At 37.5% G+C, this 23499-nt stretch overlaps 1 protein-coding gene across 1 annotated transcript; it reads right to left on the bottom strand.

Moving 5' to 3' along the window:
* Positions 1–23253, bottom strand: RabX5 (RAS oncogene family member RabX5). Its single transcript, XM_076213378.1, has 8 exons — positions 23117–23253; positions 19823–19923; positions 16702–16844; positions 15235–15336; positions 14359–14423; positions 11893–12026; positions 8694–8892; positions 1–7665 (listed from the first exon to the last, which is right to left on the bottom strand). Exons 2-8 carry the CDS (start codon positions 19916–19918, stop codon positions 7589–7591), a joined length of 816 nt encoding a protein of 271 aa, XP_076069493.1. The 5' UTR covers positions 19919–19923; positions 23117–23253; the 3' UTR covers positions 1–7588.
* Between the last annotated feature and the right edge of the window lie 246 nt (positions 23254–23499).

The following is a 23499-nucleotide window of genomic DNA, read 5'->3' as shown; positions in this document are numbered from 1 at the left end:
GTGTGGGGGGGGCAAGAGACAGTGTGAGTGGGGGACAAGAGACAGTGTGTGTGGGGGGAGAGACAGAGAGAGAGAGAGAGAGAGAGAGAGAGAGAGAGAGAGAGAGAGAGAGAGAGAGAGAGAGAGAGAGAGAGAGAGTTGAGAAAAAAATAGAATAAAATAGAAAAGCACATCACTTTATTTCCTAAGGACTTGAAAACTGTGGCCTCTTACTTGTTCCCAAATCACATAATTATTCTATTACAGCATAATAATCTACTTATGGGAAGAAACATGTTACAAATACTTTATGCAAATGTACCCTACAGTGTATGTTGTAGAAAACAAATAAAATAGGCTTTTCATTTGAATTGATACTTTCTTGGAAAAAAAAAGTCCAGCACCTATATTTTGGATACAATCTAACTTTCATCCTTTAATATTTTCCCTTAACATTTTCATGTGTGCTACATTACCCAATATATGCATAACATTATGACATACATAATACAATAACACACAGAGAACCCACAGTCGGAGTAGAAGAAAACTTGGGAGAATGTTTGAGTTCTATATTTTGGTTACCATCTGTAGCCTCCTCAGGAAAGTACTTTCGTGAAGAGGGCTACAGCCGGCAGTTGAAATATAGAAGTCAAATGTTCTCACAAGTTTTCTTTTACTCCAACTGTGGGTTCTCCATGTGATTTACAAATGTGTTACTACATTTTGCTCTAGTGACTGTTACAAGAACTTCACATTAAAGTATTTGTTGAATAAGAAGCAAAAATACAGTATAAATTGAGTAATATTGATGAGGTAAATTACGCCTAACACTAACATCACATACAATTTTGAAGTATTAATATTGTCAAAAAGAACTAGTACAAACAGGTCACAAACTGTTCATTTGAGTTCACTGACTAGAAACTCGCACCTTCATGCTAGCTAGCTAGAGTTCTCATATCCTACCACAGATTTCTCCATAAAAAGGAGCTGGGTCATTTAATTTTGTGCGTATGTGGAGTAGTTTTCATGTAACTATAGATTTCTCTAGAAAGAGGTGTTGGATCATTTAATTTTGTGATTATGTGGAATAGTCTTTATGTAACCACAGATTTCTGCAGAAAGAGGAGCTGGATCATTTCATTTTGTGCGTACGTGGAGTAGTTTTTGTGCGTATGTGGAGTAGTCTTTATGTAACCATAGATCTCCCCAGAAAGAGGTGTTGGATCATTTCATTTTGTGCGTATATGGAGTAGTCTTTACGTAACCATAGATTTCTCCAGAAAGAGGTGTTAGATCATTTAATTTTGTGCGTATGTGGAGTAGTTTTCTTGTAACCATAGATTTCCCCAGAAAGAGGTGTTGGATCATTTAATTTTGTGCGTATGTGGCATAGTCTTTATGTAACCATAGACTTTTCCAGAAAGAGGTGTTGGATCATTTAATTTTGTGCGTATGTGGCATAATCTTTATGTAACTATATATTTCTCCAGAAAGAAGTGTTGGATCATTTAATTTTGTGTGTACATGGAGTAGTTTTCATGTAACAATAATTTTTCTCTAGAAAGAAGTGCTGGATCATTTCATTTTGTGTGTATGTGGAGTAGTTTTTGTGCATACATGGAGTAGTTTTCATGTAACGACAGATGTCTCCAGAAAGAGGTGTTGGATCATTTAATTCTGTGTGTATGTGGAGTAGCTTTCATGTAACCACGGACTTCTCCACTAAGAGGTGTTGGATAATTTAATTTTGTGCGTATGTGGAGTACTCTTTATGTAACCACAGATTTCCTCAGAAAGAGGTGTTGGATAATTTAATTTTGTGCGTATGTGGAGTAGTTTTCTTGTAACCATAGATCTCTCCAGAAAGAGATCATTTCATTTTGTGCATACATGGAGTAGTTTTCATGTAATCACAGACTTCTCCTGATAGAAGTGCTGGACTGTTTTCTGCTTTGAGCATGTGTGGTATAATTTCTATGTGGTTGATTCAGTTTAACATCACAAACTCCCCACTATCAGGAGGCTAGGACAGTGCTCCTTACAGAGGACTTTGTAGTGAACTATTTCCTGTATTGTGTACATGTGGAGCAGTTTCTATGTAACCAGCTTTTGGGAGGAAGATAAGAACAGCCACTATCAGCTCTCTCAACATGCATAAGTGGTGGGAAAATGGAGGAATTTGAAAGTGATCTCAATCTCTGTGGCTGCAGACTCCTCAGGTTGCACCACTGGATCCAGGTAAGGATACTGGAAGGCCTTACAGACAGACAAAAGGGAGATGACCAACTTCAATGTCCATCTTGTGGGACTACCTCAACCAGGTACACATAACTGCTCCTAGAATCACATTCCTGAATATAAGATGAACTTAAATCATGGCTCATAATTCTTATTTTCACACGTGACTAATTCTATCATAAGTAAAATTCTGCACATATATGCGAGTCTAAATCTAAATGCAAGACAATTCCTTGTGTCATCGTTGCATGATGAAGGCTGTTAACGAGCCTATAAATTAACATCACCCTTCATTATTGATAGCCAACATGAATGACCTATTCATCATGCATTTTTTTTCTCTCCATTATCAATTCAGTTTAAAAGCAATCTGAGAATTATTCCACTTCAGGCAAACAAAAGCCTTACACATATCTGACTGGTACAATATAAGAAAATATATCAGAGGTAATACTACATCTATGTGATATGTCAAGAATTTCACCAATGACTAAAGATTTTTGCACATGAAAGTTGTCATTTACAGCAGAATGACAAAATAATGCAACTATGGAAACTAAAAATGTCAACATCCCTTATATATATATATATATATAAAGAACAAATTTACTGTGCCCTTTCTATAATTTCAGGAAACAAATTTCAGGTGCCTGACCATGTAACAGCTGCCATCATAATAATCAATATATCAGTGAATTACCAGTATATGTTACACTCATACAGCTAAGAGCAAAGAAATAATTATTTCATATTGGCACAGTAAAATCTAATATTTGGTTTAAAGATTAGCAAAATATTCTTCTTCCAAAAACATTATAGGCCACTGTTTCTAATATACTCGAGCTTGATGACAGAATGTGCTAAAATTGTATGGAAATCTTTCAGCCTTAGCCTATAAAAGTATTTCTGTATCTTCTGTATCAAAATAAAAGTTTTCAATAAAAAAGAAATTCCAAAGGTTGTGATCCGGAATTATGAATTAAGATTACTACTGCACATATATTAGCATGGGTTCATGAAGATGATGTTACAATTACATGGCTAGATTATGCAGACATGTGTAAATATATGACAGATAACATTTTCAAGCAACATGAAAATACATAACGATGAGACCCATTCAGCAGGAACTTGAGTAATATTTGGGCTTCTTAAAATTCATTGAATTTCAATTCTTACAATGACAAAAAGCAGAAAATAGGCATGCATGCAAAGCATGAATTGCAAAGAAGAAATAAAAATATAAACAAGAGATATAGAATAAAGAGCAGAACAAGAGATATAGAATAAAGAGCAGAAATGAAATACAGAGGCCAAGAAAAGAGCAGATGTGTTTACCTAATTGTGATTGACGATTTGGTTTAACGTCGCGATCTCCCCCTATCAAAAGGCTAGGATGGTGCCCCTTACAGAGGACTTTGTAGTGTTGAATTTAACGAACCATGCCCTTGGTCCAACTCACAGGTGGCAAGTTTTAAACTGTCATCACCTCAACCTCCGCCACAAGTATCACTTGACCAGTGATCATCCTATTTACCTTCATTTAACTTGACCGTCTCCCTATGCACTCTCTTCTCCAAAACCGCACTGCTCTTCCTCATTTACTTCATTCCTTTCCTATCTATCTATCTATCTTCAAGAGCTTTTTCCCCCTTATAAGGGAGGTAACCAAGTCAAAGGCACACATCTACTCCCACCCACCACCCTTCCCCCCCCCTCTCATTCTTAGCTCCCCAAGGATGACGGGTCATCCCTGTATCCCACCCACTGCCCTGGGTCTGAAGCAATGCAGCAAGACACAGTACATCCACAGCAAGGCTTCTTCACTTTATTGGCAACCCCCTGCCCCTCATGCAACAAGAGAAGATGAGGAGAAATCCCTTCAGGCTGTGTCGAAATATCATTCACACACAAGCAACCCCTAACCCCCCATTCCCTCCCCCTCCCTTCCTTGCATAATAGTATCATCTATACACAGCCACTCTCCACTCACTGTTCCCTTCCTAACCCTCTCAATTAACACAAACTCTCATATACCTAACCAACTGTACTAACAGACTGATCCCAGCACATTTATACCTGACCCCTGGAGCTATGTATAGTGAAACTGCATGTACAGTTCCACTATATATGGAAAGACGGGAAAGTATATGTATAGTGGTTTTAGAAGAGCAGGAGACAGGGATGACCTTTCATCCATGAGAAGCTAAATTGAGAGGGAAACAAGGGTGGTGGAGGGGAGTAGAATGGGTGGGAGTGAGAATGTGCCTTTGATTGGCTACCCCCCTACATGGGGGAAGAAGCCTTAGGTATATAGAATAGAATAGTTTTAGTGATGTCTGTTAGTTTAGATAGTTTATTGAAAGGATTTGAAGGGACATGGAAGGAGTAATTAAGGAACAGCAGTGTGGGTTTAGGGAAAGGAAGAGGGTGCATAGATTTATTTGCAGAAAGACGGATATGCAAAAGGGTTTTGGTAAATGGTTTGTTTTTTGGGGCTTTCATGGACTTAGAGAAGGCATACAACAGGATTGACAGATGGTGTAGAGTGTGCTATGGATTGGGGAAAGTGTTGAATGTGGTCAAAAGCTTTTAGGTGTTACAAGAATGGAAAGAATGCCCATGGCACTGCATGGAGCAGAGATTTGGGATCTATGGGAGGCAGAAAGGATGAGTCTGAAAATGTTTGAGACGTATGATACACGTTACAAGAAAATACAGTGAGAAATGAGGAGCTGAGGGAGAAACAAGAGGTAGGAAGAGACACCAGACAGGATAGATTAAAGTGTGCTGAGATGGTTTCAGTATAAGGAAAGAATGAACGAGGAAAGACTATAAAAAAGTGAAAAGTATATGTGCATGGAGGGTATTTGAGAGTAAGACCAAAAATAAGATGAATGGATAGGTAAAGGAGCCTAAGATATGAGGTGAAGGTAGAAAGTGTGAAAGATAGGGGAGGGAATGGAGGAGAATTGTCAACGGATAAAAGGATGACACAAACTGAAGGGACCTTCTTTATGTTCTGTAAATTCTTTGAATGAATGAGAAGACTCACCATATAATAAAGTTGTGGGGAGCAAATCAGCTCCTGCTATTGGGCCCTGCTGAGGAAGCACCATGTCTCACTGCACTACCTTCAACCAGTGCAGCATGACAGGTGATTGGGATAGATCTTCATCCATGAAATACTGAGATTGGAAGGGTGTTAATTGGGTTATAATATGTATATGGTGTGTGACCCCACCACCCCTTTATAAAGGGAAAAGGTCTTTGGTATGTATATATGTATACACATACATATAAAATGATCAAACTCAAATTTGAACTTATTTTTCAGGTGTTCTGCACATAAGAATTTCAAGATAAATGGTGTGGTATTCATAAATGGAACAAGGAAATATAGATAAAAATAGAAAAAGCAATTGCACTCCTTTAGAAAAATAAACAGAGGTATGAGGAAGTATGATGAAAGGACTTTTCTTACCTTGCAAATCTACTTGGTGAGTTTGAGTCCTTGGATATGAGATTATAAAATTAAGAGTAAACTAGTATATATTTGAAGCATAGTATTAATTGAGAAACCAGCAAAAAGCTGTGAGTTGGTCCTACAAAGATGCATATGTAAGCACTGCAAACCACTAATTCTAAGCCCACATATGGGATGATAAGGCAGCAAGGGACTGAATAACAGCAAGTTAGCATGATCAGATGTGTTTTACATAGGAAATCTGTGTTGTATAAATCTTTCTGCTAGTATGTACCCACAGATAGATCTAGCTTAAGGTGACCATAAGTTCCCTAAAGTCAAGGGTTAATAATGAACCTGAAACATGGAAGAGTTGATGATTGCTTCCAGAAAAAGTATTGCTGAAGCAGCAACAGAACAACGAGTAATGGGTTCATGCAGTATCAGTTTATTAACTGTTTTCCCTCACACTCTTCACTGTGTGAACAAGAAAGCTGAGCATTTTGAAATATGGTTCAGCACATTGCTAAATAAACAAAGTTGATGTTTACATTTTCCTGGAAGTTAGAGCAACACTTACTTTTCACAAGTCAGACTTTTCTTATTTCTATAAAGAAAAGCGAGAAAAAACTCTTAGCTTTTTCAACAAACACAGAGGTATATATACTCTTAATTGCCATCTGCTTGGGTAAGAACCCTTCAACACAACTTTTCAGTCTTTTTCTTTCTTTCACACTAACACACAAATACACATGCGTACAGCTACAAATATACACTCAACTAGGGAGATTGAATTAGATAAGCAATCACATTGGAAGAGGCACAAATGACCTGAACAGGACACACAAGACAATTATCAGACTAAAACAACATGGATCCATTTGAGATTAAATGTTTACATCCAGATGGAACCAAATGTTACATGTGTTTGTGTCTTCCGCTTGTAAAGTGTGATTCACTGATATAGCTGGTGTGTTTACATGAGTTATTATTAAGTTTTGAGCTGGTATGTGAAAAGAACTCAAACATACAGTTCTATGGCTAAATTAATGGTCTTGTGCAAGAAGAAAACAATATATCAGAGTATACACACTCTGTTGGTAATGTTATCGAATTAGTCCTTTGGAAAATAGTGCAACTCTTACTGAAAAGTGCAATTAATCTTAAAATGCTACTTGGTCAGCATGTGCCCTGGCAGAGCGAAGAGCTCAACCACATAGAATGTTTTAATCTGTTCCACTCAATGATACCCTTTACAGAATTAACACATAAACACTAGATATCGCAACTTAATTCAGCTAAGGGACTACCTCCATTATGAAGGGGGTAGGGCGTACAATTTGACACCCATTATAGATTTTGTTTTTGCTGTTGCTGGTTCATTTCATTCAAGTGCACAACAGCCCCATGATTGATAAGATCAAAAGGTTTGGAGAGGTTGAACTCCTTGCCTTAAGAAGCCATGTGTTTAAGGAATCAAGGCAGAAGACAGGCTCAAGCCTTAGGCTTCATAAACAGGCAGAATTCCCTATCCATTGCCCTAATCCTCCATTCCCCTGATGCAATGCACCTTATAGGAATGAAGTGGTCACTGGTAACAATTGTTACTATTGGTTTTTACAACCAAACATCCCAATATGCACTGAAAAAATTGTATGGAATGCATAACACACACAATTTACTAATACTTAAAAAAAATTTGAATTAGTCCAGTATGCACAGATCAATCTTGGAATTTCCTGAGCATGTAAAAAAAACTTTTTGAACTTGAAGTGTCAAAATGTACAAATAAGTAAAAAGATACCAGCCCCAAACTTAAATAAGATATGACTAGAAGCTCGAGCAAGTATGACTTTATCTAGAAATCTTTATAAACAGTACGTTGCATTAAAATATTTTTTACACTTTTCCGCAGCTGGAGGAACACTTAGATTTCTTCTTACTCTCAAAACTTCCATCAAGGCGCTCTCCTATCTCTGTAAAATTGAGGATATCATTACATGTTGAAATATAAAACTAAGAAAAATTATATCAAATAGGCATACAGCTCTCACATTAAGATATAACAATAAGAAGGCCACTGCATACACTCATCTATAAATTCCCTTTGTGTATAGGTCAATGATGGATGCCTCAGCAATGCCTCAAAATCATTACATTTTTATATGCCTCATGAAGAGAATGACACAATGTTTTCAGGGTTTGGGAGCAATGAATTTAAGTAATCAAGTACAATATTTCATGGAACATAAAACTCATATCAGACAACCTTAACTAAAAACATTAACATAAATTCCATGAACTGAGGGCTACTTAGCTTGTACATGGAATGCCAAAGCAAATTCTCTATCATCTATCATACATACATATACCAACGGCTTTTTCCCCCTTACAAGGGTGGTAGCCAAAATCAAGGGAATAAATCCACTCCCGCCCATTTCATCTCCATATACTCCACTCCCATTCACCACCCCTCCCTCCCTCTTGTCTTGGTTCCTCCTGGATGCCCTGGGTCAGAAGCAATGCAGCAAGACACACCACATCCACAGCAAGGCTGCTTCATTTAATCAATGACCACCCCCTCTCCATCCCTTCATGCAGAAAAAGAGAAGACAGGGAGAAATCCCTTTGGGCTGTGACAAAATATAATTCCCACATACTCGCTAACCCCCCATCCCCCACCCACTCCCTTCCATGCACTGGTATATAGATAAATAAATATATTGTAATTATTTCTATTGTGGTGTTGGCATTTGTTTAGTTTCTCTGGTTTTACTGGAGAAGAATATGCTGTCATGTATTAGAGTTATAAGTCTAGCTTTGTGTTGTCTTTTCTTACTGTTGTGTAAGGAGTGAGTGTAGGTATTGTATGTTGTGGGGTTAAATTGGTTTCTTGAATTTGAGCAACATGAGTACAGTGGTGTGGTGTGTGATGTATATGTCTATTGGGTGAATAACGGTTAAGCTATGGGAAAAGGAAAAACTAAATAAAAAGTACACTTACTGACAGTACTACTCCGAGTGCCAGTACCATGACCCTGTACCTCTTGCATTACAGCACGATTAAAAGCCAGGGCAGCTAAACGAAGGAAGAGAGCATCCACATTGATTCCAGTCTTGGAAGAAACAGCCCAGTACTCGGCTCCAAGGCCAGTGGCAACTCGCTGAGCTTGAGCTTCAATTTGGTTGTAAGCTCCTTCACTCTGACAATAGATTTACATAAATTACTTAACATTTATCTATGATGACATCTGACAGAGGTACTGATACATCAACACAATTTAACAAAAATAAGTATGAGATCTATTCACAAATGTTTTATTGATAATTCTGAAATAAATGACTTATTCATTGTATCAAGTACATACATAATTATGAATATATACACAAGCCTCCATAATGTGCATACATAAGAACAATCCATGCAAAATCATATTTGTTAATTGTAGTTGGTAAGTTGCATGGAGGAATGTTAACTGAGAGGATTAAGAGAGGAACAGAGGAAGTAACTGGGGATGAGCAGTGTAGGTTTAGGAAAACGTGTGGTGTGTACATCAAGTACTCGCAGTAAAACAGATTTACATTACCCCTCACTCCCCAACCCCCAAAGGGTGACATTATTTTCTGGGCTTTCATGGATTTGGAGAACATGTGTCACAGGGTTGACAAAGAGGCATTATAGAATGTTTGATGAATGGTTTAGACTCTCTCACCATTATAGAATGTGCTGTGGATGCACTGGATAGAGGGAACTCTGTTGAGGGTGATCAATAGTTTTTATATGAATAGCAGAGCATATGTAAGGGTTGGAATGAAGTGTGTAAATAGTCTGAGGATACCATTTCATGTTGAAACTAAGGAAATTAAGTGATGTCACCATAGTTGTTTGACATGTATATGTATTGGGTGGTAAGGAAGTGCTAAGCAGAGGTTTTCAGTTAGTGAGAGTGGATAAAATTGTGCTTGTGGCTGTTTCTGAGGCAAGACTGAAGCATTTGGTGGCAGAGTTTGAAAGGTTGCGTAAGATGTGCAAGCTAAGAATAAATGTGGGTAAAGGTGATTAAAAGTACAAGAAATGATAATGGTAGTGGGTTGGATGTAAGTCTGAAAGGTAAAAAGCTGCAGGAAGTGGAGACCTTTCAGTATTTGGAGTCACACATGGCAGTCATTGGAAGGGTGGAGGTAGCGAATCATAAAGCAAAAGACATGAATGAATGTCTTGAGCAGCGCTTCTCAACCAGGGTTCTGCAAAAGGTTATTGTAATAATGTAATATAGACATCATCCTATCTAACCTATTATTATGATGAAAATAAAATGAGAAAGATATGGTATATGTATTCTTTTTTGTGTAGGGGTTACGTGAGACATGATATCTATTTAAAAGTTTGCGCAAGGGTAAAATGTTGAGAAACGCTGGTCTAGAGGAATGAAAAATATTATGAAGAATAGGTATCTAGAGATGAATGAAAAAAAATGATTGTATGAGAGATTGTGTCCATGGCACTGTATTGAGCAGACTTGGAATTTGAGGGAGGCAAAACAGAAGAGCCTAAACATGTTTGAGAATAAGTGTTTGAGAAGTATACAGTTGATATCAAAAGATGGATAGTGAAAAATATGGAAGCGAGACAGAGAATTGGAAAGGAGAGAGAGTTGTCAGTTTGGTTGATCAAAGTGTTGAGGTGGTTTGGGTAATGGAAAGAATGAGTAAGGAAAGACTAGCCAAATAAGTGTGGAAAGCTGGAGTGGATGGAGTGAACTTGAGAGGAAGACCAAGAAGGAGGTGGATGGACAGAGTAAAGAGGATATTCAATGCAAGAAGAAAGTCTGCTGAGCAAGGAAGAGAGACTGCAAAAGACAGGAATAAATGGAATGGTTGTAAATGTATTACAAGAATACATGTCTTTTAACTTGGCTACCTCCCTTTTAAGGTATAGAGATAGATGTAAATGGATATAGAAATGAAGCAGCCTGAAGAGATGTTCTTGTCTACTCTGTATTTTTTTTTTTTTTTAAGTAGACAAGGCTACGGGAAGTGGGTGTCACCATATAATGGAGCAATAGGGATAAATCAGATTCAGTTATCAGGCCCTGCTGTGAATACTGCATCTCATTGCACTGCTGTAGACCTGAGCAAGAGGGACAGGGACTGCAACTTCATGTGGTGCTAAGATGGGTTGGGGGTAATGCCTAGGTTTTGGATGGATGTGACATGGCCACATGGGTGTGGGGAAGGTGTATACTCGGACTTAGTCATCCCCTTATAATGAGGTAAAGACCTTTTGATATGTATGTGTACAGGTAAATGCAACCTTTTCTTTGCATACATCCCCAAATACCTACTCCTAAAAACAACTTTTGTTTCACCCAAACATTTAGATACAGTGAATCCTCATTATACAGTACATACGCGTTCCTGAAAACCTTACCGCAAATTTAGATTACCATATACCGAACCCAAGTTTCGAATTATGGCAGACGTACCTTCTCCCTGCTCTTTCCTCTTCAAAATATCTAATTTTACCTCCAAAACACTAACGGATACTGTATCTGTGATTTTTTTTTATACTGTAAATAGAATCGAGGGTATTAATTACCAAATACCGTAACTGTGAATTTACCAGATAAAGAATTACCATATAAGGAGGACTCACTGTACTTGGTGGTCTTGTAATACGATTTTCAATCAATACCTGTCATTAAAAGGTTAAACATGCAGCCCGATATGCTAATACACTAATTAATCTATTAAGCATGCAGACTAAGTTATACATTTACTGTGGCTGTTGTGAGGTGACGCTATTCTACTATGAGAAATCCCTTGTGTTCTCAAAGGGTTACAGGAAAGAAATTTCATGCAAGATGAACAGGTGATATTAACCCATAAACAATGTTGACCAGACTTGAATAGATATCATGATAATTACTAGAGGATCATATTCAGTAGAGAAGACCTCCACTGTTAAAGATATGATCAGTTAACACTTAAATGGTATTTGTTTTTAAACAATAGCAATATGACTACTATAGATTTTTTCAATTATCATCATCATTTTACAATTTTGAACCATGAAAACACACTGCCCTTTTAAGGGTTACTGATGTAGCATAAAGACAGATATATTCAAAGTTTGTGAACAAGACACAAGTAATGGAGATGCAAGCAGGGTGCTAAATAAGCTTTGGCTGGCACATACATACCAAGAGATCACGTTTGGTTCCTACAAGAAATACAATAGGACCTGATGCTGGATTAGCTTGCTTTGCCTCCTCTAACCACTGAGCTGTATGCGCAAGTGTAACTACATTGGTCACATCAAACACTACCATCACAGCTGCAAAAGTAATGACAAAGGCATTTCAAATATTATATACAAATATTTAATACTAATACTGTATCTATAAGCCAAGAAAAGAGGGAAGGAAGGAGGGATGGTGAATGGGAGAGGAGTGGGTAGGGATGAAATGGGTGGAAGTGGAATTATGCCTTTCGATTTTGGCTACCTCCCTGGTGAGGGGGGAAAAGCCCTTAGTATATGTATGTATGTAATCCTGTATCTTACCTGTGACAAACCTGGAATAATTTAAATATATGTTCTAAATAATACATGTATATGTATATACCAAAACATCCTTTTCTCCTTATAAAGTGGTTGGCTAAATCACCCACCCCAAACCCATCCCATTGCTAAACCAGTCTCTCCCATCTTAGGCTCTTAGCACTGTTTGGGTCATAGGTAATGCAACAAGACAGTACCTCTGTTTTTTTTTTTTTTTCTGTTGGTGGTGCTTGTGATTTGTAGTGTGATAAGTGTATTATGTTAAGGATTCTGGCAGAGACATTCCTGTCATTTTCATGTTGTGTTATATCTATCTATATACTAAGAGCTTCTTCCCCATTACAAGGGAGATGGCCAAGCCAAAGACACACCCACTCCCATATATTAACCCCTTCCATACGGTGCCGCACACATAGGCGTCATGGGGAGCGAGTGTATTCGCGAGGCTGCCATATCGGCGTCTTGATTATATTTATTGTAGTCGCCCCTCCATAATGACATTCTTTCTAATTCTTTTGTAATCGCATTTTCTATGGTTATCAAAATACACGGGTGAAGAGAGAACGATCGATATAAGCGGTGACTATATTTTATGATGCGAGTATTATTACGACACGTCGTACGGCTGGCATTGGCTGCTGCCACCGAGATCTAAGTCCATGACGCCTACGTGTGCGGCACCGTATGGAAGGGGTTAAAAGACTGAAACCTTAAGGTTCTAGTTGGAAAACTCCTCCAAGACACTCTATGCCTTGACTTCTCACAGGAATGTACTCGTACCTAAAGGGCTACAGAGAGCAGGATGCCTAGTCCTACACTGTCCTTTTTTAGCCAACTTTATGACTCAAGTGGGAAAACTCAGTGGCAGTATTCTTTCTTCCCCCTATCACAGGGGAAAGGCAAAAATGGAAATATATACTGAAAGAAGTGGTACAAGACAGTATTAAGAGGGGTTGTGACAGCATAACACAAGAATAGTTGTAGTACAATACAGTGGCATCATTTCTCTATGATTAGATTTCCTCTAACATAGACAAAATGATGTGAGGCTCTGGTTCATAAGGGCACCTCATATAATCCTTAAAGTATTGAATGCATGCTACTGCACAGTTTATACCACACAACGTACAGGTAGCGTGTTACTGCCCGACAGGTAGTGCGTTACCAAAAAATCTAGGGTGCATTTCTGTCAATGTATAACCAATTTTAATTTCCTTACAGTGATCTGTGTTACTGCATATGTGTATATATATACTAAGGAAATTAAAATTACCAATGCATTTACGGAAATGCACCCCAGATTTTTCTGTAACACATTATCTGTCTGGCGATAATGCACCCAGCTCTGGTTATATGAGAAGGATTTTGGTTTCTGTATGCAGGTGTTCAATTAGGGTAGTTTTGGTGCATCCTGTTATTATTCTTAGTGCTCTATTCTGTTAAAGTTTATAAGATATTTGTGGTCATTTTTCTAATTGTTGGAAACCACACTATGGAGGCACAGTCAAGGTAGTTCTTATAAATTGCTTAAAGATGATTGTAACTCAATAATTTTCTAATTGTATTTATCCACCCCTCACTATCACCTTCACACACCCAAATACCTACTTTTCATAAAACTTTTCATTCCATCCACAAGGATGGATTAAGATCTTTAGAAGACCAAAGCACCAAACAAATTATGGTAACCCTGTAAACAGTCATGTTGCCTAATGTGCTGATTTGTGCAGTGTGGATTTCTATAGCACACCATATTGCCAGTCACAAATAAAAAAATTGTGGTTAAACTTTCTATTGTTCAGTGTTCTGGCAGCTGATGCAAACTTCAGTCAATTTTTTTGTTTACAACTAATTGTGTGTGAGGTGACCACCTGGCCCTCTTTTGTGCTTACCTTTCCATGACAACTTATTAGTTATATCAGAGGCAGACTTTGAGAGGTTCTTTCAGGATGCTGAAGAGGAGGAACAAGCCATAACAGGCATCAGTATAAAGCTACACATGGCTTGCCTCAAGCTGGCAGGCAAAAGTTTGCCCATAAACCCAACCCATCTTTTCCACTTAAACACTATCAGTATTAGTCATGTAGATTTTGTACTGTGAACTCACCATGAGCACCCCTGTAGTATGAGGCAGCAATGCACTTAAACCTTTCTTGACCTGCAGTATCCCATCTGTAAAAAGATCACATGACCCCAGATTATTCCTCAAACATAATTCTCAGAAATCATAAATGAAGTCTGTTTTATGTAAACTGTAAATATGCCCATATTTCAACCTTACAAATATCTGATATATATTGTATGTCTATGAGTACAACAATGTTAACTTAACCTATGGTTTAAAATATAAAAAAAATATGTCAGAACCTTGCTTTGACATTACCTGCTTCAGAATAAGCAATGATATGCTTTAAATTTTACAAATTTACATAGGATATTTTGAATCAAGTAACTTCTACTAAAAATTTCTAATATACTGCTTCAACCATCAAGATAAATTAGGAAAGTGTTAGCAGAATTAAGCAGGCCACAAGATATTTCATTCTTGAACTTAGGAGTATACTGTTCTGGAATTGTTCACAAAATGAGGACTGCAATGAATAACAATTCCATCTCAAAGAGTCTGACCCCATGTGTATATATATATATATATATATATATATATATATATATATATATATATATATATATATATATATATATAGTGTATATGTGTGTGCACTTCTCAATCTATATGTGAGGATGGAATGGGTGGGAGTGGATTTTATGCCTTTGTTTCTTTGGCTCCCTCCCTTGTATAGGAGAAATAGCCATTGGTATATGTATAGTATATTTGTATGTATGTATGTATTATTATCTTTTTTTTTTTTTAGAAAAAGAAGAAAAATAAATAAATAAATAAACAAAATAGATTGTTGGTGCTAAACTTCTGTACAAAGAACTGACATTTTAAGTTTCACCATATTCTTAAAATCATACTTACATCTGAAGATTATATGGAATTCCAAGAATGTCGAATCGTTCAACTTCAAAATCAACTCCTATGGTTGCTTTGTAATTGGCATCAAATATTTGATGACAGAACCTAAAAAATAACAATAATAATAGTAAATTTACCTTTTAGTATCTTATTACTTCCCCCTTATATACTTATTCCGGTTCCAAGTGATGACAGTAAAGTTTTGATGACTTTAATGAAAATTTCAAAATGCTATACTATGGTGGGGGGAAAGGGGTGGGAGGAAAGGGGGAGGGGATGAAGAACAATACTACCATGGTCCATTTATTGCCCCTGATCTTTCTTGCAGAAGACCTGCAGCCTTCAGGTAACCAGCAACTGTTTACAGGTAGGTCCATAACTCGCTCAGGGAAGACATATTGTGTTGTTATCCTGGAATTGTTAGTATAAGTCGCATTAGTATGAAGAGTTCTATATCCTCTGCATGGCCCATATTCACCACACAGAGGACACAGAACATTTCATACTACAATGCCCTGCACTAACAATCTCTGGACAACAATTATGTGCACTTTTTCCAGATCATCAGGAAATGGTTATGTCCCCACACTGCTTGGGTTGATGGCAATGCAGCAAGACACAGTACTTCTGCAACAGGGTCCAACAGCCAGAACTGGTGTATGCCATTTCATTATACAGTGAGCCCCCTTTCCTCACCTGCTCAATAATTTATGAAACAGATGAAACATATTCTCTTCAAGCTGTACCATCCTTTCAACCTCTCCATTCCTTTATCTTTTGCATTCTCACTATCCTCCTCCACCTCAGACATTCCTTATGCATCTAAATCTGCCTTTACCCCATCCATCCACCTCATTCTTGGTCTTCTTCAAATGACGTTGACATATGGCATGAAGGGGACATGAGGAATATTTGTAATGCAAGGAAGGGAGAGTGCAAAAGGCAGGAGTGAATGGAGGAAGTTTGTGAAAAGACGGCAAGGCCTGAAAGGACGTCTTCACTTGCTTATCAATTCGTTTAGTTAATGGTAAGTGGATAGGACCAAGATTCCTTAACCACTTCGATATGATGACACCTACTTAGGCATTATGAAGCACAATTGGGTACACAAGGATGTCGGCATTGACATCTTAATTATGTATATACTTTTGTAGTTATACATGAGTTACCCTCGGATTCTGTGAACTGGTTTGATCATGTTTTCTGTGTTTATTATTACTCAGAGTAAAAGAGGACAACTAATACAGCAGTGACTTTATATTTTATAATGCAAGTAGTGTGATGCATCGTTCATGTGGCAACCAATGCTGCGCACAAGAATCTGACTTGTACTGATGTGGTTAAAAGGAAAATTACATTTTTCTTCCTTGGATTATTTTTTTAAAATTAGTATTACTACAACTGTACTGACCATGACATATGTGCATTCCTAAACCACCTAATAAGTAAATTATAAAAGGATAACATTACCTATTAACTAAGCATGTTTTTCCAGTAGCCATATCGCCAAGGACAATCATCTTCGAAATCTTTAACCCAGCTTGTAGTGTTCGGTTTGCATTGGCGGCATTCTTGACTGGTGCATCAAAGTCATCATTTGTATATGGAGTTGCCTATTTGTAATAATAGAGACAAATAGTAAATAAGAGACAAGAACACGCATCAACAATTACTGCCAATGTAAATACATATCATTTGTACAATTATTTTAACTAAATTGTAAATCTGGCCACAAATAGCTGCAGCAGCAGCACTAATAATAATAATAACAACAACAATAATAATGATGATATGGTTTAACATCACAAACTCCTCCCATCGGAAGGCTAGGATGGTGCCCCTTACAGAGGACTTTGTAGCATGGAATTTAATGAACCATGCCCTTGGTTCAACTTCGCCAATGGCAGGATTCGAACTGCCATCCCCTCGACCTTCGCCACAAGTAACGACACCCTAACCCACTCAGCCAGCGAGCTTCCATAATAATAATACATACCCTAAAGATTTTTCTCTTTATAAGGAGGGTGACCAAGTTAAAGTATACACCCACCCATCACTTACACATTCAAAAACCCATTCATTGTTCCTCCCATCTTAGCACTTCATGGATGAAAAGTCATTTCTGTCCCCTGCCATAGTCCTTGGGCCAGAAACAATGCAACAAGACATTACCCAACAACCAGAGCTGGTTTACCCCCACCACTTCATTACAGTGAACCCTCCCTCCCCTCATCCACTTGAGAAATATATGGAGTAGAGAAAAACATTCCTTTGGGCCATGTCATTTCCTCATCCACTCACAACCACTTTCCATTCACTCCTATTTTCTGCAATCTCTCTTCCTTGCTTGACAGACATCCTCTTGCATCCAATATATTCATCCACATCATTCTTGGTCTTCCCCTCATATTCACTCCATCCACTCTTGTTTTTCCATACTTTTTGCTAGTGACTCATTCTACCCACATGCTCAAACCATCATTTTTTTTTGGGTCAATCCTGGCTATCCCCACTGATTCACTACATTCATTTTATCCATACTTGTAACCCCAATCATACTTCTTAAACATTTAATTTCAAACATATTAACTCTTCCTTTCTATCCCATGGTGGCCATGGTGCGACCACCATCCAGGCCTTCCAAGTTACCAGAAGAGGCTGGATGACTGCATCGCAGATAACTGTCCAGGATGTAACACTTCACCCCATACTATACGACACAGTATGAAAGTCTGCATTGTACACAATCCTGCACACCAATAACAAAATATACACTCTATATGGGATTTGAGGGAAAACCCCATTCTAGCCATGGCGTTCCTCATGGAAATGGGACTGCTTGGTCAGGCAGTCTAGAGAACAACAACAACATTCAAATTCTAAGTCTCTGCTCTATAAAGTGCCATGGGCACAATAATTTCCTCTTACAGTGATTTCTTTGCATTTCTATTAACACTTTTCATTGCCCCAGACATTTACTCAATTCCCTTCCTGTATCATTCACTTCCCCTCCATTACCTGCTACATGTGACCATAAACTTAAAATTCTCCACTTCCTTCAGACTCTTGCCCCTTTTTCATCTATCACTTCTTATGCATTTTATCATCTTACTTTTGCCCACATTTACTTCCAGATTCCTCCTCACCCCTGCATTTCTCACTCTATCCAACCTTGTAACCCTAGTCATACTCCTCACACTTCATCACAAATACATTTCAAATTCTCATTTCTACCTCTCTTAAATTCCAAGTCTCCATCTCATACAGTGTTGTAGGCACAATTGACCCCTTCATATAATCTCTTTGCATTCATTACCTAATGGCTATTTCTCATGGCACTTTTGAATCCCCCAAGACATTTACTTGCTTCCTTCATTCTACAATTTACCTCCACTCCTGCTATTCCATTTCCTGCCTCATCCAACCACAAATACTATCCACTTCCGCCACCCTCTCTCCTTTCAGACTTACTTCCGACTTGCTGCCACCCTCTCCCCTTGTACATCTTATCACCTTACTTTAATAACTATAACAATAATGATGATAATAATAATAAAAATAATAGCTGCTGCCTTGAGTTTTACTGATGGAAAACCTGCAGCCTAATGGTGACCAGCAACAGTCCTCAGGCCCTCCCATAGATATCTCTTGGATGAGACATTGGGCTACTGTCTGCACAGTATTAGTGGATTGATTGTTTCTGTCACCAGCTGAAACAGTAGCAGAGCTGGGCACGTTCCTCAATTTTGGGAATAGTGTTCCTCAAATGTTTTTGCTTGGTGTGTTCCTGTATTAGCACTCCCAAACTCTTAAAAGCATCCCTCAAAAAAAGTATGTTCTTAAAAAAAAAAAAAAAAAAAAAACATTTGAAGAACACTATTCCAGGAATGCACTAACCACAACTGGAGGAACACAGGGATGCTAACGCACTACCCAAAATCAAGGAATGCACTCAGCTCTGCACAGTAGTAGTAGTATAGTAGAAGTATGAGGGAAGCAGTCACCACTTGTCATCTCTCTTTATGTTTAAATGTGGAGGAAATACAATTAAAGATCGAGATATCAGGTTTGATCTAAAAACACTGTTACATTCAGATAGAGGTCAGGGTGGTGACAAGTTCTGAAAATGGCAGAAGGGAGAGTATTATCTCTAACATCAGTATTGCTGGTCTCACATAGGAAAAAATTCTACCCTGAAGATGAAAATATATAATTACCTTTCACTTGGAAAGGACTTCAACACTAAAAGAACAAATTCTTTAGACACAATAATGCCACATTTCTTAATTTCTTTTTACTTCACTCCATGATGAGTGTCCGGATAATCATGAATTCTACTTTGACTTATACTATATGATTCTATTCAGCTGGTTGAAATACTCACCCCACAAAAATGTTAAAGAATGTCCTGATTAACCAAGTGAGGAGTGATATTACACATAATTGAATTAGATCAAAAGATTTACTTAGTTGGGACAAGCTACCACTCCTCACTGAGTTAAAGCAAATACTGTAAATTACTGATAATATTTATACACTCAATATGCAACTTGTTTTCACACAACACAAAGAAAAATGTTCTTATACTTACTTGTCGAATAAATGGAGGTGGGAAGGTAGAGATGATTCGGTCTTTTTCTGCATGCGTCTGAAGCATCTTGTACACTGCTGATCTACTCAACTGCATCAAGCCTAAGGAGATTAATGAACTATGGTACAAGATATTTCTGAGACTGAAGCTTTTCATGAAACAAACTGACAATATATAAACTAGTTGTGTGTGTAAAAAGTGTAACTGCAATACCTCTTGTCAAGTACTTGAGAAAATAATCAAGGCCAAACTAAAAGAAAGAACTCAAAAATTCAACAAATTATAGGGAGTGAAGATTTTTTTTTTTTTTAGAGAGAATCTATCTCACTTTTTGTGTGGACAAGATGATTTTGATTAGTTACATCATATACAGGTAGCTCTTCCTGAACATGGTGACTCCAAGCCAATCACAGTGCATTTGACACTAAATAATATTTACTCAATTATTACCTCCTCAAACCAAGGGTAGTTTAAATGTGTGCATTTTCACATCTCATGTACTGTGCTTGGCTCACAATGACCACATAAGTAATTTCTAATAGAACAACAATCTCATTTTTCAAAGTAAATGAAAAATGAGATTGTTGTTCCATCAAAAATTATTTTCAAGAAATCCATCATATCCGGAGATGTTCCAAGAGAATAGAAGCTAGCTAACGTTACTCCCAAATTCAAAAAAGGTGACAAAAAAGAAACCAAATAACTACAGGCCTATAAGCTTGACTTCAATCATAGGAAAAATTATGGAAATTATCATCAGAGATGCTATCAAACATCATTCAGAAAGTAACTGTTTGATAAATGATAGCCAGCATGGATTCAGACAGACACGTTCTTGTGTGATTAACTTACTTGAATTCTACAACACAGTTATCTCGAATTATGACAAAAGAAACAATATAGATTTAATATATCTTGACTTTGCAAAATCTTTTGGTACTGTCCCCCATGAAAGACTACTTACTAAATTAGCTTCACACAGATTAAGTGAAAGCCTATTAAGTTCAACTAGTAATTGGTTGAACTGACAATGCTATATATTCTGCTGAACAAGTCCATACCACAATGGGCAATAATAATCATACGAAGGACTTCCCGGTATGACCTACCACTATTATACACTACACTACCAAGGTATATGAAACTTTTAACTTCAGTGGTCTTGCCATTTGTATGGGCAGACTGACAAACTGTAGGCCCCAAACAGACTCTGGTTTTGTTCCAAAAGAAATTGAGTCCCAGTGGTCTTGCCTCCTTGTGGAATGACTCGAGGACTGCAGCCTAGACTTCCGACACCACCACTAGTAGTACAGCATCACTGGCCGAAGACATGGCCAGTGACCTTAGTTTTACCAATAGATGCTCTAAAATGACATTGATCCACAACTCTGCTCAATACCCAGTCCTTGTATCAGTCAATCAATCCATTGTCCAAGGATTCTCTTGCAGATGACCTGCAGCCTCCTGGAAACCAGCAACAGCCTTTGGTCAGGACCATAAATCACTTAGAGAAGAGATATTGTGTTGCTGTCTGGGGTGGGCAGTATTATTGTTGATTTCTGAGATGAAGCTTCTATTCTGTTATTTCTGTTTGTTCAAGTATGCTTGAGTGCTTTTTGCTGCTATTTTGTAATTACTGGGCTAGGTTGTTATTGTCAAGTATACGAGAGAATGAGTGTTCAGTTTGGTTCTGCAGTAGGTAGATAACTGATGAAGAGGTTCAATAGTAATGGAAAAAGTATAGTTTCTTGAGGGACTCCACTGTTTAGTCTTTTTATACCCGAGATGATTTTTCTCCTTTTTTTTGTCATTTTGCATTATCTTCATGCTATAAAGTTGGCTAACCATCTTTTGTCATTATGGATATCAGTCTCTATGACCTTTTTGTACAGTATGTGTCTGGGGACCTTTTATCATATGTGTCTATGTGGTGGTTGCATGTGCCTATGTGGTGGTTGCATCTAGGACAGTTCAATTCTGCAGACAAGCCTGCTCTGTGTTCATGCTGTTTTAATGCTGGATGGAGTTCTAAATGTAAGTATACTTACATATACCAAAGGCTTTTTCCCCCTTACATGGGAGGTAGCCAAAATACAAAGGCATAGAATCCACACCCATTCCATCCCCACATACTTCACTCCCATTCACCCCATCCCTCCCTCTTATGTTGGCGCCTCCTGAATGACGGGTCATCCCTGCATCTCGCCCACTGTCCTGGGTCAGAAGCAGTGTTGCAAGACACAGCACTTCTACAGTAAGGCTGCTTAATTTAATTGGCAACCACCCTCTAATCATGGGCTTAGTCTAGTATCTTTACCATTCAGTATCTCAAACACACAAACCTGTCAAACTGAATGGCACTTATTCTTGAAAATGGTTACCACCAAGTTACCTTATAATAAGGTAAAGGCTTATTCAGTTATACATGATTCCTTTCATTCAGACATGGGGTGAAATCTGTCTTAATTAACTCCTACCCCAAATGCTTTTGGTTCTAGCTTCTACTGCATAATTTTAATCTCCAGCATATGACGCCTTCAAAAGCAACTACAGTTCCAAGTGGCATTAATCCTTTGATTTGACATGCATGTTTTATATATATTTGCATACAACTCCTTATACTCTTTTTTACACCAAAAGTAACACCATTTTCAAGGTATATTTGACGGCTATAATACACTTATCCCATATATAAGTCCCCATAACTAGGATATTCACATATATGCTAATACACTAAAATAAGTTGAAAACAATTTGTTCATCTTGTAGTCTTTATACTTTAATAATACTATGTAAAAAGGAGCTGAAATCACATGAATCATATACAGCCAGCTAAACTGAATATGAGTGCTCCTGAAAGAAGAAGCTAAATGAACTATTAGTTCCATATCAAATTAGCGGTATTACCACAGGAAACCCGCAGTTATAAGTAGTTACGGTTAATTATGCGGTATTTTTCATTCCATCTGTATTAGTTTTCTATCAATTTTCCAGATTACCGGTAATTTATTTGTTACCGAGCTGATTTTTATGGGGATCCTATTCATATATTTCAACCTTCATTATTGGAATTATTTTCCAGCCTCCCAAAAGGACGTAAATGTCCACCTGTCAATGAATTTTATAAAAATAAGCAAGCACCATCCAGTATTGTTCGGTGTAGGACACAACTCATGCAATTCTCTTTGAGGAATATACTGAAATTATGGTGAAAGTTGTACCATAATATTGATTAATTTAATTAACAACATGCATAATTTCATTCATAAACACATCAAATTGTCAAATACTTACTAAAACACTATAAAATTAGGATTTACTCCGACATACTTGTCGCTGTTTTCTGACAGGGTTACCTTTGGACCACCCACACGTTTTAGGAATGTTTGGCTCTTATTTACCCAGATCAGCTGTGCCATTCTCAAGCCCTGATTGGTCAATACGAAATTCGGTCGATCGTTTGTGGACGTTTGAAAATAGTCAATACAAATGTAAAATAAACGACCCAATTTGTCATAAATATAATTCTGTAGTTTCCACAAAGGTTAATCGTATTTGTATAATGTATAACTTCTCAGGTATAAAATCAAAATGTTTGAATAAAATAAATTAAAAGATGCCTTGTACTATTTGAGAAATTCTTTTTTATTTTATCAAACTACTTCGTAAGTACATAG

Source organism: Oratosquilla oratoria, chromosome 31 (genome assembly GCF_046742065.1).
Source record: "Oratosquilla oratoria isolate Oo_2021 chromosome 31, ASM4674206v1, whole genome shotgun sequence".
Taxonomy (NCBI): Eukaryota; Metazoa; Arthropoda; class Malacostraca; order Stomatopoda; family Squillidae; genus Oratosquilla; species Oratosquilla oratoria.
This window is presented reverse-complemented; position numbering and strand designations above follow the sequence as displayed.